The sequence below is a fragment of the Cuculus canorus genome, chromosome 3, assembly GCF_017976375.1.
Source record: "Cuculus canorus isolate bCucCan1 chromosome 3, bCucCan1.pri, whole genome shotgun sequence".
Lineage (NCBI taxonomy): Eukaryota > Metazoa > Chordata > Aves > Cuculiformes > Cuculidae > Cuculus > Cuculus canorus.
The window spans coordinates 87,577,311-87,591,667 of record NC_071403.1 but is presented as its reverse complement, the minus strand read 5'-3'; the positions used below and the strand labels follow the sequence as shown (position 1 = coordinate 87,591,667).

Genomic DNA, 14,357 nt, shown 5'->3' with positions numbered 1-14,357 from the left:
ACTTGCTAAGGGGACAAAGTGGGGAAATAGGGATGGAGACTGCTCTAGTTGCTTGCTCAGTGATTTTCCTCCTTTTTAGCTTTTAAAATCATACTCCTTTTTAAGGACATTCTCCCTTCTGCCCTTCAGGTTGTTTAAGTCCATTCAGAGGCATATGGAGTCCCACAGTCATGACTCCATCCAAGAAAAGTCTGGCAAGTGAGTGCCCTTAATGGGCACTTCCGATGCAATTCTTATGTGATAACCATTTCAGTTTTCAGGTGTATTAGCAACACAGCAATTCCTGCAGAAAGCTGACTGATTAAATGACAGAACACTTCTGCTCAAAACCTCATTTTCTGTGAAGCTAGTTCCAATGAAGGAGATTTTCAGTGATTCCCAAACCAGCATGTAGATAATTAAGAAAAAGTCCTCCTGGTTCTTCGGCTTCCAGCATTTGTGAATGGTCTACAAATGTGCCTGTCACTCTAGTTCAATAAACTTTCTACTCATTACTTGATTTCAAATAATAGTGCAGCGAAACTAAATAGCTCAAATTTTTATTCAATATACTTTTAAAATGGCAAACCAAGATGCCACACCCTAGGGGTGAACAAACATCTCCCAGTTATTAAACTTTTATATCTTGCTTGCTTTTCATTGTATTCTCTTGAAATTGCATTTTCTGTGTCTTGAAAATTTCCTTGATGACTGATATATCTGACTTGCTGCTGTCTTCAATATGAGGATGTTTCATTTATTAGCCTGTGGAAAGCTGATAGATGGAGATTGGTATCTTGCTTCTATTCTTATTTTTGAGTCTGTTTTATCATTTTTTGATCAATATCTGATTGATGCACAGGCTTCCTCTGGCAATCCAGAAAAACAGAGCCGAGCTGTGTTTCCACGTCCCACATGGTGGGGCTGGGAAGAGGATGGAGGCTCATCTTTCTGTGCCAAGGCTCTCTGGGCTCTGCCCAGACAGTTCAATGTGCAGAGACTCCTCAGGCCTGCAGGGAGGCTGGGAAAATGTCTCACTCTACATTCAAATCTTCACCAGTGTCGGTAGATCTCTTTACCATTGTGCCTTCTATTTGTCTGTGCTTTTTAAGATTATTTCTTTGGGTTTTTTTACTACTCCTGCTTCTAAAAGAAGCACAAGCCTTTTTGTGCTTGTCTGACATGCAGCATATTTTCAGGAGCATGACACAGACAAGAAGCTTCGTTTTAAAAGCATTTTATTGCAACCAAATTCAGGGAACCGCTTCTGCAAGTGTTCCTCTGTTGTTCTTAGTGAAAGATCAATCTTGACTGGAGGTAAAGAGCTTTGATCTGAAGAGGGACAGACTGCACATGTTCAGCTGTTTCTATCACATCTAGAGAAAATCAGTCCCATCTGTAAGCATTTCTTATAGTATTCTCACTAATGCTTTTGGCCTTAGACAAATTGAAACATCAAGACCTTAAACCTGAAAACCAAAAAGTACCTCTCTTGTTTTTCTCATGTACAATGTGTGGTGATCTGCTGCTAAAGAATTAGTAATGTTAAAGGTTAGATGTCCCCGTATTCTTTTGGAAAAGCTCAAATCTCTATGGCTTCTTTTAAACTTGGTGAGAACATCCATGTATTCAGCACTTCTGGAAATCAGTCCACTGATTTGGGATCTGAGCCTAAACAGTAAGATGGTAGAAAGTTGAAGAGACTCACACAGATGCATTTGACTGAGAGATGTACAAGTGTGCAGGCTGAAGGGAGTAAAGAATTCAGAGGAAGTTACATTTAAGTCAGCCCTCACCTTCATCTGCCTCATTTAACTCAGTTTTCAACCTCCACAGTTCTTAGAGCTTTTTCTTTTCCCCACAGCAGCTGCTTCACAGTAGATGCCCTGTGGTACCCTGGCATCAATTCCATATCAGGATTCGGGCCTCCAAGAGCAGGGCCTCCCATGAAAATCATTAATGATAGTATTTTAGGTTATAACTCCACAGCTCTCAAAAACGTTCATAAGCAGTATAATTTGACCTGCAATTCAAGAAGGAATCTTAAAAAAATATCTTGCTTTGCAGTATTTTCTTGGTCTATAAACTGCCTTTCTGCCTATGATTGTCATATCATTTGCATCTACATCTGTGTGTAGCCGGTTGGAAGCGGAGCTGATATGCACGTGAATCTCTGCGACATAAACTGTATGTGTATTTGTGGGTACTAACATTGTAATGAATTGGACTTTCAGGTGCTATAATGGCAAGCCCTCTGCTTCTCCTTTCCCAGCTACAATCTGTAAATATGGCAAATCTTTTACTAAATTTTATATTCTTCTCATTAAAGAAATAGCATCATGACAGGCTCTTCCTTCCTTTTTAGCTGTATGAATAGCATCAGATACTTGTTTTCCAGGCAAACTGTCATGCCTATCACTCTGGGAGATGCAGAAGGTAAAATTTTTGTAAACTGATTTTGAAACTTGATCTATTGATCTCCTGTGATTCTATGTCTGCTTATTCCTATTTGTGTCCAAGGCATCAGCTGAGGATTGTTGGTCCTCTTGAGTGCTGAAAATGCGTAACTGAATGAAGGACAAGATATTTAATGTATCCAGAAGGTATATATTGCTTTGGGTTTTGTTTTCTTTTCGATACTTATAAATATGGTGATGTTTTCTTAGTAATACAAGTAATCTAGAGTTGCTTTCTGGCATTGCAGTGGCCATTACTGAGTATTTCAGAACAAGTGGTAGTTTCCCCCTCTTTATTTTATCCTTACCCTCCAAAACGGGCGTCTACGGTGTGCTGCCAGTTTTGGCCCTATTCTTGCCTCTAGCAGAGGATTTGTTAAAGCTTGGAAGAATGGGATTTAATAACTTTTCCAGATTTTTTATTGCTAAACTTGTCTATGACCACTAATTGTCATCCAAATAGATGTTCAAGTCCTCTTTTAATTTCAGCTCACAGCTTCATCAGTTATGCGTGGCACCATCTGCAGAATGTCTAAGAGTACAGTATCTTTCCTTTGTGAGTCTTGCCAGAAACAGGAAGGCTTTTTTTCCTGTTGGTCTTTTACCTTAGAACGATAAAAAATGTTGTCTTTCATCAGTCCCTCCTTGTCTCTGTGAGATGTCTCCTTGGATGACTCAGGTTCCTCAGGGACTTTCTCAGCTTTTAGCTGAAGGGATAGGCATAGCAAATCTTTTTGCCAATTCTGGAGTTAACTAACTCATAACTGAACCCTGGGGGCTGAATAAAAATACCTTCCCTCTCAGTTAATTAGAGTTCTTTGGGAAATTCTTCTAATGCCAGAAAGCTAACAGTTCATGAAGACCGGACTCTGTAGTGCCAGCTGGAAAACGAGAATAGGGAAGACTAGAATTTATAATTTTTAGGCAGGAAAAAAATATAAAGGGAAATAACTCCCATTTGCTTTAGCAATGTGCAATGTCAATAAAGTGAGAAAGCTCCTTCAGGTACACAAAGCCCAGTTTTCCTTCATAAAATTCTTACAAATTTTAAGCAGTGAAAATTGGGTAATCAGAATTGTTTCTCTCTGGTTTCAAATGCCAGACTTTTGCTTTATTCTGAAATAGAATGAACCTAAAGACAAATATGCTCTGGAGCTAAAATTAGAGCCTTCCATGTATTTAAAAAAAAAACCCAACTCTGCAGGTTACTGATTAAAAGAAGGAAAAATTCATATTTTTGAAAGGAGACTTCTGCCTGCTTACAGGAGTAAAGGGGTAAAACCTGACTCAAATGGTGCAAATCTTCCCCGTGGGCAGAGTGGTGCTGTGGTCCTGTTGAGTAAGGGACTTGAGAGAATGTTTTTCACTTTCGCTCACAGAGAAGGCAGAGACTTTGCTTGTCAGATCCTGACTGTCAAAGATTGAAAGCCTATTGGAATATTTTGCTGTGGCTAAGGAGAGGCTGGTCTAGCGCAGCACTGCTGTGTCTGTGTGCGTGAATGTACACAGTGCTATTCTTGCAGTTGCTTCCCTATGTTCTCCTAATGCTGAATTGGAAGCTGAGCAATTACCTTAAGAAGCCTTGTCAGAGTTTCTTTTTGAAACTGGTGCTTTTAATGTTAACATAGACAAGGTGAGTCTGTCTGTCAGTTCCCAAGGCTGTGTGTGTAATAGGAAAGCAGCAGACAGTTGCAGTCTAATAAAGCCTCTTGATGCCCTCATCTGCCAGATAATAACTTCAATTGATAGTTAGTGTTTTCAGCTACATAAACAGGATTTTATATTAGTTGTGTTTCCAGAGAAAAGTTGCTCTTGATAGTAGAGTCTTTAACCTTAGATCTTAAGAACCTTTTTTAAAATCGTAATTTGGGACAGATGGGATGCTTTAGGTTTTTTATACTGCCTACAGAATCATGTAAATTAAACCACTCTAAATATACCTGTTTGAAGAGTTAACTTTGCTCTTTCCATTTTTAGAATGGTGGTGAACTCCAAGGCAGGAACTTGCCTTTTAAGCATACGATCTTGTGCATCCCAGTTATGTTGCTGCCCATCTCTTCAGAGATACCTGGGATCTTTGCAATGTTCCTGTGTGCTGTTGCATTTTCAGCAGCTGTTCACACGCATTCACATCCAGCCTCCATTGCTCAGAGGCCTGGCTGAGGATATATCATTGACAGGCCCCTGGGGCACAGCCATAAGTGATGGTATTTATTATGGTGCTGCTGCTTCTGCCCATACATGTTGCCCTGGACCATGGGGCCTGGTTGCTTAGGAACCCGCTAGTGAGACCGCTAGTGAGATGACTGTGGTGCCTATCTCTTGGCTTTCAGCAAATGAAGAGTGTTAATTTGTAGGAATTCATACTGTGTCTGACTTGCTGTGTGGTCTATTAAATCAAGCATGTTTAACTAGTGCGGTCTCTGAAAGATTTCATTTGGCTGAGTATTCCAGCTGTCCTGTAAGTATGGCACAGAGGCATCAGCTGTGAGCTCTCAGAGCAAGACAGAGCTTAATATCAAGTGTGACATTTGGAAGAGTGTCTAGGGGGATGTGCTATGCCTACTTATTGTGTTTCAAAAGCACTTTACCATTTGCCATGCTCTTTATTTTTCTGCAGTTTCAAATTCCTAAGGGAGTTAGACAGAAAGGGAAGAGTTTATCCTTCCCTTGAGAAACTGCTTATGTCTTATTGCACAGAAATTAAAGCCCCCACAACTTTTCACACTGCAAATGTGCAGCAGGTAGAAGAAGGAAGCAATATTCAGTACTGGGCTATTCCAGTGCTATTCCTCCATCACTGCCTCCCTTTTCTATTCCATACCCCTAATTCCTCTAGGCTCTTCCTTCTCTTCTTGCTGCCTTTCGCTCACCCTCCCACACTCATATCCTCCAGGTCTCCTAACAGAGCAGCCAGCATTTGCACAGCTCCCAGCAGGCTTCTCGGCAATCACACACAGCAACATGTGCCTCTCCCGTGGGCTGGTGGGTGAAGAATACAGCTAGTTATAGTGTACTGCATATTATGGCGCAAGAAGGCTGGTTTGTGTGTCATCAGGGAGACAGCAAAGTAGCAAGGCTTATTAGATTGTTATTTTAACTTTCCGTTCGCAATTTAAATACCCACAAGGATCAAATTTTCTCCAGTTACAAGTCTTTTTGAATAATAAGGTCATTGAAAACTCCATTTTGGCTTTGCTTTAATTGGAGGAAGGTTTTCCAAACATCACTACAAGAAGAAAACAGCTGTTTTCTGCTGAGCAGAGATGTGTGCAGAGAAATTGTAGACTACCATAATACTTCAATACTGTACAAGAAAGGCTTTAGGATCTGTCATTTACTCAGTGTGATAGGTGTTTGTACTGCACCTAGCACGATGATACTTGTTCTTTTGATACTTGTTTTTTCTCGTGCTATTCCAATTTAAATGTTAGTAATGGAAATCATACAATGCAAATATATTCCAGTTCATGTAAAGGGGTGTAATCAACAGTTCACACATGGGTTTTTAACTGTTGCAATCAATGGAAATTTTATTAATGCCTGTAAGGGCAATAGAATTTGGTCCCATAACGTCTAACTTTGCAGTGCCTGAGCACTCTGGTATGTGATTATTGGCGGGCTAAGGTGCCGTGTGAGACTGGGGTATAATGAGCTCCTGCTCAATTCTCCTTAAATTTCTTCTTTCTTCCCAAGACAGAACGGAATTGCATTACCATGATGATATTCACACTCCCACTGGAAATCAGCCAGGTGGAAAGAAAATAAATATAATTTTCTCTGCATTAGCTGTCTCAACAAGTGTGATTATAAGGTCCATGGGCACGTAGGGAGTTCTGCTGTGACAGGTGACCCGTTCTCACTTCCCATGAAGATAGATGCATCCCTTAAATGCTGTGGCCTGGCACAAATTTGTTGTGAGTTGGGAGCTCTGCTAAAGCCCAAGTAGTGTCGCCTCTGCTTGAGCTTTCCCATGCCATATGGACATGTCTAGTGGAGAGGCAAGAAGGGATTTTCCAGGAGTAGTGAGAGGGCTGTTGTAACCCTCAGGCATGGTATCTGTGTTCACTTGTCTTGTCACTTAATGGGAACCACAAAATTAGACACCCTTTCTTATTTGTGGATGATTGCTTTCACCCTATGTACATCCTGGCAGGTTGATGGGAAAAGAGAAACAGTACAATCTGTGAGAACTGAATGGCCCCTTTTTAATGGATACCGTCAACCAAAACAGCTGGTAGCTTTTGTCCTTCTTGTATGACTCATCATTGCCTGTGGGTGTTGAGAATGTGATAACTTGTTTAACGAGTCACAGCGGGGAGAAGACTTATTATGGGTAGAAAGAGAGAGCATGCTGAGGTGCAGGTGGCAGTGTCCAGGGCAAGTGGGGTGTCCAGCACAATAAGTGGCTGGTTTTGTGGCCAACAGAGGAGAACCTTCTGTCTTCCTTTCTGAGGAAAAGTTTGGGAGCATCAATTAACTACGGTGTGCCGAGAGGCACACTGTGGTCTTTTGCAGGTCTTGAATTTGGCATAAAATCATGGTGTTGCCTCTGTTATGGCAGTATGTTATGCTCTGAGATGCAAGTCTGTGGCTGGTGTATTCAGTTATGCTCAGCCCCATTTACTCCCAGAGAGGGGAGTAAAAGCATTGATGACCTTTGGGATAGTCTCACCCAAAGAAAGAGTTTTTCTCTCATCTATCTCTCTCGTTTCCTTTGCTTTTCCTTTCCGTGGTGTGTTGCTCAGTTCTCTGGTAATCTTTATTAAGGGACATTTGTTCAGACAAGCTGATCCCAATGGTCTCTTCAGGACTTCACAGCCAGCAGGATGGCTGTAGGAGGAAGCAGACACGCATTTTCTCAGTACACCATCTCAGAGTTGAGTACCTAAATAATCTGTCACTCTGCGATACTTTGGCTAACAGTCCTATAATTGACTTTACAATGTAGGGATGCGCTGTAGCATCATCTAACCAACATCTGGTTGAACTTCAGTCACTGCTGTGAACATAAAGGCAATTTGTGTGTCCCCAGATTAATTTAGTTCTCTTAAAAAAAAATATTAGCTTTTCTCAGTCTCATAGTTTTCTTGGTCCTTGTCTAGAGAGGCCCAATAGAGCCACCCAGAGAAATTCAGCCCTTGCTCCAAGTTATGCACAGTATGGGATCAGTCAAAGGGCTGGAAGGTGCCAAGGGCTTGAACTATTTAGAGATGGGGATCGCTGGCCTTGTTGGACATGGCTGCTCCAGTAGTGGGAGACACCTGGACGTACCTTAGCAGCTCTAGGGTGGTATGGGACTGGCATTTTGGTGGGTTTTACTACAGCTCCATCTGTGCCTGGCATGAGTCATTCCTAAGCCCCAGGGAAGATTATTCGTGCTCAAAACCAAGTGATGTAATTTTCCTTTCACAGAACTTTTGATGACAAAACACTGTGGTTTAGCTCTTCCATCCTCAGATCTACAATGTAAATCTCGCAGACCCTCATAACAGGAGTGGCCTTTGTGGACTGGGCAGGAAGGGCACCACACATCCTACACGCAGGGCTCCTGGCAGGCAGTCAGGTGGTGTGAGAGAGGGCAGGAGGGCAGAAGGCTTGGACAAATCCAGCTACAAGTGTTGTAACTAGAGAATTAGCAGCTGCTGGCGTCCAGCTAAGCCCCTGCAAGGGACAGAGACAGAGATCACAGCAACACCAGCTCTAGTGAAGCACATGAATTGGGAAGGATTTCATTCCCCAGAAAGCCATCAGTGTAGGAGCTCTGCTGTTTGAGGGGTGTCTTATTTAACACTCTGACTGTATGTGCTTGAACACAGTTATACGGAGACTCAAACCACTACGTGAGCTGCTTTTGTAGAAGTGCAAATAATAATATTGCAGAGTTGTTGCATCACTGAAAGTGGCCCAGGTCCAAAGCAGGATTTTGTTGTGTGCTTCAGGTGGTAGGGTTATGTGCTTGTGCCAGATGGAGACTTTAAATTTTCATCGGCAGGTTTATAAACACAAAGAATATCCTTTTATCAGCCTCTGGGTCTTTTACTAATAAGCTACACATGCTGAACTTCAATTAGTGTGGAGTGGGGGCACAGATGAAATAATCTACTTTCTCACTGATGATTATCCATCATGTGAGGATGAAATCAAGACATGAGTAATGACCTGTTCCAGTTTTGGGGGGCTTTATTTTTGTTTGGGTTTTTTTTTTTTTCACCTTTAACATAAATTTGGTAGTATAAATGAGTGAAAATAGCTAAAAATAATTTGAACCAGAATCTCTGGTGATGAAACTCCATTTTCAAGTAAATAGAGTGTGAGTTTTCAGCCCTGCTCATCTTTGCATTGACTTCTGTAGGTGTTGGGTCAGGCCAACAGATGTGTTGTTAAGTTTGCCTTGGGAAGGATAAAGGGTTTGCAAAACTACATTTTTCTTGCTGCTGAGAGCTGGCCAGGGAGGTGTAAGCTTTGATGCAATGCTGCTGCGTGTAATCAGGACTCCCAGCTTTCTTGGGAAGGTGGGGGAAGGGGCACAGAGAGAGAAACAGATTGATTAGTTTAGTGCTGCCTTTGCCTTTAGCAGTGTGTTTGCTGGTTGACATGTCACACTTGTGTGCTGTAGGTGTGCCCCAACTGAGAAGCTCTTTCTAGACCCTTCAGGCATCCAGTGACTGGGCTTGTGCCCTGTAGTTTGTAAATCGTCCATGAGATTTGTGCATTAGAACAGCGGTATCAGCTCTTTAGGGGGGTGTTGTGGAAGGACCTCTGCCTGAGCTGATCACTTTTAGGGAGGAAAAGGGTTGAGCATGTTTGCAAAAATCAGTCATGGTCCATAATATAAGAAAGTACCGAGGAATTGTCAGGAAAGCTCAGGAACTGTGCAGCTTCATGGGATCTAGACTGTGTCTGGGAATTCTGCATCTAACTTTGCATGTCTTCCTTTAAGAATGCTTTGCTGGAAAAGTAATCCACTAAGAGGGTAGGGCCTACTGTTGAAAAAGAGAGATACCTGGATTTCAATACGTAAATGAAAGAAAACTGTTCTCCTAATAATATAATTGAGTACTTTATGACTAATTAAACTCCAAAGTACACCCCTACTAACCAGTCTTTTCTTTGGTAGATTGTATGGATTGAGCTTCAACAAAGGATGTCTACCTTTATAAGTCATGCTCACTTATAATCACAGAAGAAGGGCAGAACAGCATTGCAAAGGTCTCCCCTGACACCATGAAACAAACAGGATTTTGGTCTTCCTGGGTCATGTAGGGCTGAGACTTGTAGGTGGAGGCAGCTACTGCTCTTTCGCAAAAAATGGCTGAGCTGTGCTTAAGAAGTAGCAAGAGGCCAGCCTGGCACAGGGGCATGTAACTGCCACGGGAATCTGAGCACAGCTGGATTGGACTATCAGAGAGGCATAAGGCTTCAGTCCTTACTTAACATGGGCACCGAGGCTGAGGGATTATCCAGGCAAAGTGGACCTCTTCTCTTTGATTAGCTCAGATCTGCTACTCTGATGGCAATGTTAAGAGAAGGCTACTAAGCTTTAGTTTGTATTGCATTGGAAATGACACGTTGCAAGAGGATGAAAAGTTTGATTTAAAATTGCAGAATTGGAGATGGAGTGAAACTGGAAAAGATCAAAGATAAAAAGTAGGGGGAGGAGGAGAGAGGCAATGTGCAGTATGGCTGCACAGATATCTTCATTTCATTTTAATGAATCTCTGACCATTCAGGAAGGGGCTGATAGCTCTCTGTGTACTGGGAGGGAAAGAGCAGCCTTCTGCCACCACGCTGAGATTTCCTTTGAACCTGATCTCTTACCAAAATGAAGGACAGCACTCTGCTTCATATTTTACAGAACTGGAAAAGACCAAGCTGTTTTCTGACTCTATGCGTCCTGCTTATGTAACTTGCAGATGACGGCTGTGCAACCTCTGGCTGAGCCGTGGAAGGTTTTCTTGTTCATGACTCAGGTGCTTGGCAAACAGGCTGGAGCAGCAGACTCGGAAATGAGATTGCAGTTAGAAGCACTCTCTGTCTACCAGAGCCCAATTCAAGGTCTTTTTTTATGGAGGTTCTTCATGCCAGAAGCTCTGTGTGGCTTCCTGATCATCCTGGCCATGTCATTGCCAAGAGTCTGTGCTAATGCTGTATTAATTATGTGCAAGCACAAAGTATCCCCCTTGGCTTCCCCCTTGATTGTATTGGAGCAGAAGAGAACCATAGCTCTGACTGTTATCCAGAGATGTGGGTCAGCAAGGAAGGAGGAGAAAAGCTAGGCAAGAATAAGTCTTTGGCCTTTACATACATTTTTATCCATAAAAATCCCTGCAGGATGTGGGAATAGTGTTTAGTGCAGCTGGGCCACAAAAGTGGGACTTCATGGGGAAGCACACGGTTCCCATTTGCAGTCCCCATTCCCAGATTCCATGCAGTCACTGTAACAGTTTGGTGTCTCTAGATCTGGCTGAAAGCTGGAGGACAAGACTGCACATTGGAGTAAAATTGCACATTGGAGTGCAAGACTGCACTGTAGGAGTAAAATTGAAACAATGGAAAGCAATGAATTAGACCTGGGGGCAAAGGGAGAAAAAGGAAACAGGCAGCGCTGCTTCAGCTGCAATCTAGACTTTCCTGTGAGTTGGCGGTTGTCTCCAGCAGCAGCAGATCCCAATTTCCACCTCTTTGGAAGTGTGACTGAGAGGAGTTAGTAGATGCATACTACCAAGTAGGTTCAATCACTCCAGTAGGGTGTGGCTGGGAAAACTATGAGATCCTCAAATACAGCTGATCTTGTGTGAATCTATGCAGCAAGCCCCTCTGGCAGTCCAGGCAAGTCTAAATCGGTGCTTAGCTCATTCCTGCACAGAGCCTGTTTGCCAGACTGCACTGAGCAGGGACATATTTTGCCACAGGGATGACCTGTTGATTAATGAGTTTCATTGATCTTGTGCTTGCAGGAGAGAACAATCTACACTCTGCAGTTCCCGTGAGCATTTCTGCAGGCGGCTCTGAGAAAGCAAACGTGATATGTTATGCAAAAGGAGGGCTGTCTGCACCCACTGAACCTAATGATACTGCTCTCTCATGGATGTATGAACATGATAGTGCGGAAGATACCAGGGTCAGGAAATCTCTTGATGGCTTCTACAAAATGTATTGCAAAAAACAACCAGACAGAATGGATCCCACCTATGAGGCTGCATCACAATGTCTGTCACAGAAGATTTCAGAGCTAGCAAACCAGGATGGAACAAAATATGTGTCGCGTTGCCTGCAAATGGCCCAGGTGGTCTTAAACAGAGATGGGTGTAAGATATTTCCAAACCACCCCACTACTGCTTGTTTTTCAAAGCCAGCTGAGGGAGAAGATGTCTTGCAAGTACGAAAGAGAATACCCGGACTCTCAGATGATGTCCTGAAATTCCTCTTGAAACAAACACGGACAGAATATAGCTTTGATGTGCCACATAAGAAGTGAGCGAGATACTGGTTTGTTTCTGTCGTTGGTGCTTGGTTTCTTGGCAAGACACTGTTCTGCTTAGCACCACCTTCAATACCCCATAATCCATGGATGGGTTCATCTGCAGCAGATTTTGCCAGCTTAGTCTCTGCAGGGCAGCACTGCATAAGGAGCATCTGTGATCCCCATGTAACTGCTTAGGATGTATTGACTAATCAGGATGGGTGATACAGTGTCTGTTGCTGGGACAGCAAACACTATGATTCTACATACCAGCCTTTTAAGTTGACCTGCATCCTTACCCCAGCTGAACAGTGGCTCACCTCAAATTCAGCCCCAGCGTAGGCATTGATATCCAAGTGCCGTTGACTGTAACAGACTGATTGAACCAGCTTGGCAGGGTATGCCCAGACCTAGGGAGGGAACTTGAGATTCTGTTCTGTACCTGACTCGATACTGTAACCCCTGTGCCTCCATGGGGTTGCCTGATAGCTCTGTGTGTTTGCCTACAGACATGATCCCACAAATCATGATTGCAATGCGGGTGAGCTTTTTCATTAGAAAAAAGTGTGTGTGCATGAGAGAGAGAAAAAATACAGCTTCTGAGCAGGTTATTTTTTTAAAAGGGAGGATGAAAAAGACAGGAAACCTTTATCACCTTACTGATGTTTCTAACACTTCAGATGCACCAGCTGAGCAGACTGGGGTATTTTCCTATTTGTATTAGATGTGTTAAGAGCGACATGAAATAGATTAATGAGTAAGAGCTCTGTAGAGGTGTCTGTAAGGAAGCTGCAGAGTTGGTGCCAGCTGCCCTGGTAGCTGCCTGCTGTAACATGCAGGAAAGAAAAAAAAAAAAAAAGCAGAGCTCACACCTTGGCACGCCCAAACCTGTGGTTTGCTTTGTTGATTCTGTAGGGACAATGCTGCTTTCTCCAGCATTTTCCAGCTCTCTTCCTATGTATTAGCCCCTGGTGATTTCTGCTACCATGGAGTCTGAGCACAGAGCTTTTACGGAGAGGAAGCCAATGCTCATTGCTTGTGCTCACTCTGTTATCTTTGTTGGTACTGCACAAGACCTTGTGATTACTTTCCTGATGTTATGATGGATGAGGGAAAATATTCTATGAGATGCCTGAACTATGGAGGTGGTTGCTTTACAGTAGAGATCATCTGGCATTGGTTGGCTACAGTAAAGCTTTGCTTCTTCTAACAAGCTCTGCTGCTCTTAACATCCAGCACTTTCCTGCTCTGGTTTTAGTTGGCAAGGTCACCACTGGTGGCAGGGAGAACGGTTGACCAGCTTGAGTTGTGGTGACTATGGCTTGCCCTGTGACTGGGCTCCCTCTGTCTGGTGGGAAGGGTGCTGCTGTTGGGCGAGGCTGCAATTTAGGCCCCTCTGCTCAGCATGTGGGAGCACTTTGAAGTGGTCAACCAGGAGCAAACAGGGCTTCTGATCCCTTTCTGGACAGGTGGTCAATCATTAAAGCTCTGCTTTACTGACAGTAGTTTTTCTTACAAAAGTTCTGTTCTTGAAGGATGCATCAGGCACTTGGGTGGGAGAAGATAGTTTGGTGGTAGTCCTTACCAGGGTTGCCAGGCGTGCTGCTTAAAGGTAGATTTTGCTTTGTTTCACAGTTTGCTGGGGGGGGAGGGGCTTGCAAGTCAAATAAACTTTGTGGAAAAAATCTGAGTTTTGTCATCTTCAAACCTTTATTGTTAGATTTTCATTAAAATTTAGAATAAACCTGGTTATTTTATGGTGGATTTTCATATCTTAGTGCTTACAGAAGCACATTTCTAATTACAACAATACGAGCTAAATGTTTAGGGGAGGGAGTCTGACAGTCTTATTAGATATATGGTGTTAGGAGCCATATCCATCATCATTCCTAGTGTGAAACAAACAGCTGCATTTCTGGAGAAACAATTTTAGGACGTGTTTCACTCTGATCAGTCACTTTTCAGTCACTTTTACCAAGTTAAACAAGACTGCAGCACCGAGAATAACACTCATCACTCCTTTTCCCACTCAGTGCTAATTAATTTTTTACAAACCTGTGCTGGAACCTGCTGTATTTCCAAGTCTGCTGAAAGCCAAACTGTTTTTATTACTCATTTCCTTGATAAACATCTCTTCTTACTTTCTTCAGGACACAGGGAGATGAATGCATCTCTGTCCTTTGTCAGGTGTTCCAAGCAAGACTCACCAATTGCTTTGATCAGGCTGTACTTGAAAGAAGCACAGTCCTATTTGGCGTTTTATGCTGCTACATAGAAGAAATCGTAATAATGAATATTACCTCTGGTGAGTAATAGCACAGGGGGCCTAATTTACATCTGTTTGAATTTTTTAAGCTGATTCGTAGTTAAAACTAAGATGAATTGTTTTGAATTTACTAATTCAAACGCTTCTACAAGTACGTCAACCAGAAAAGGAAGGTTAAAGGGAGCATACC

General features: G+C 42.7%; 1 protein-coding gene across 1 annotated transcript in view; it reads left to right on the top strand.

The window, feature by feature from the left end:
• The window catches only part of SHLD1 (shieldin complex subunit 1), a 49,104-nt gene extending 35,517 nt beyond the window's left edge, over positions 1-13,587 (top strand). Inside the window, exon 3 of the mRNA XM_054061113.1 lies at positions 11,396-13,587. Coding sequence (XP_053917088.1) covers positions 11,396-11,916 — 521 coding nt within the window. The 3' untranslated portion in view covers positions 11,917-13,587. The remainder of the gene's footprint in view (positions 1-11,395) is intronic.
• The last annotated feature ends 770 nt before the right edge of the window (positions 13,588-14,357 follow it).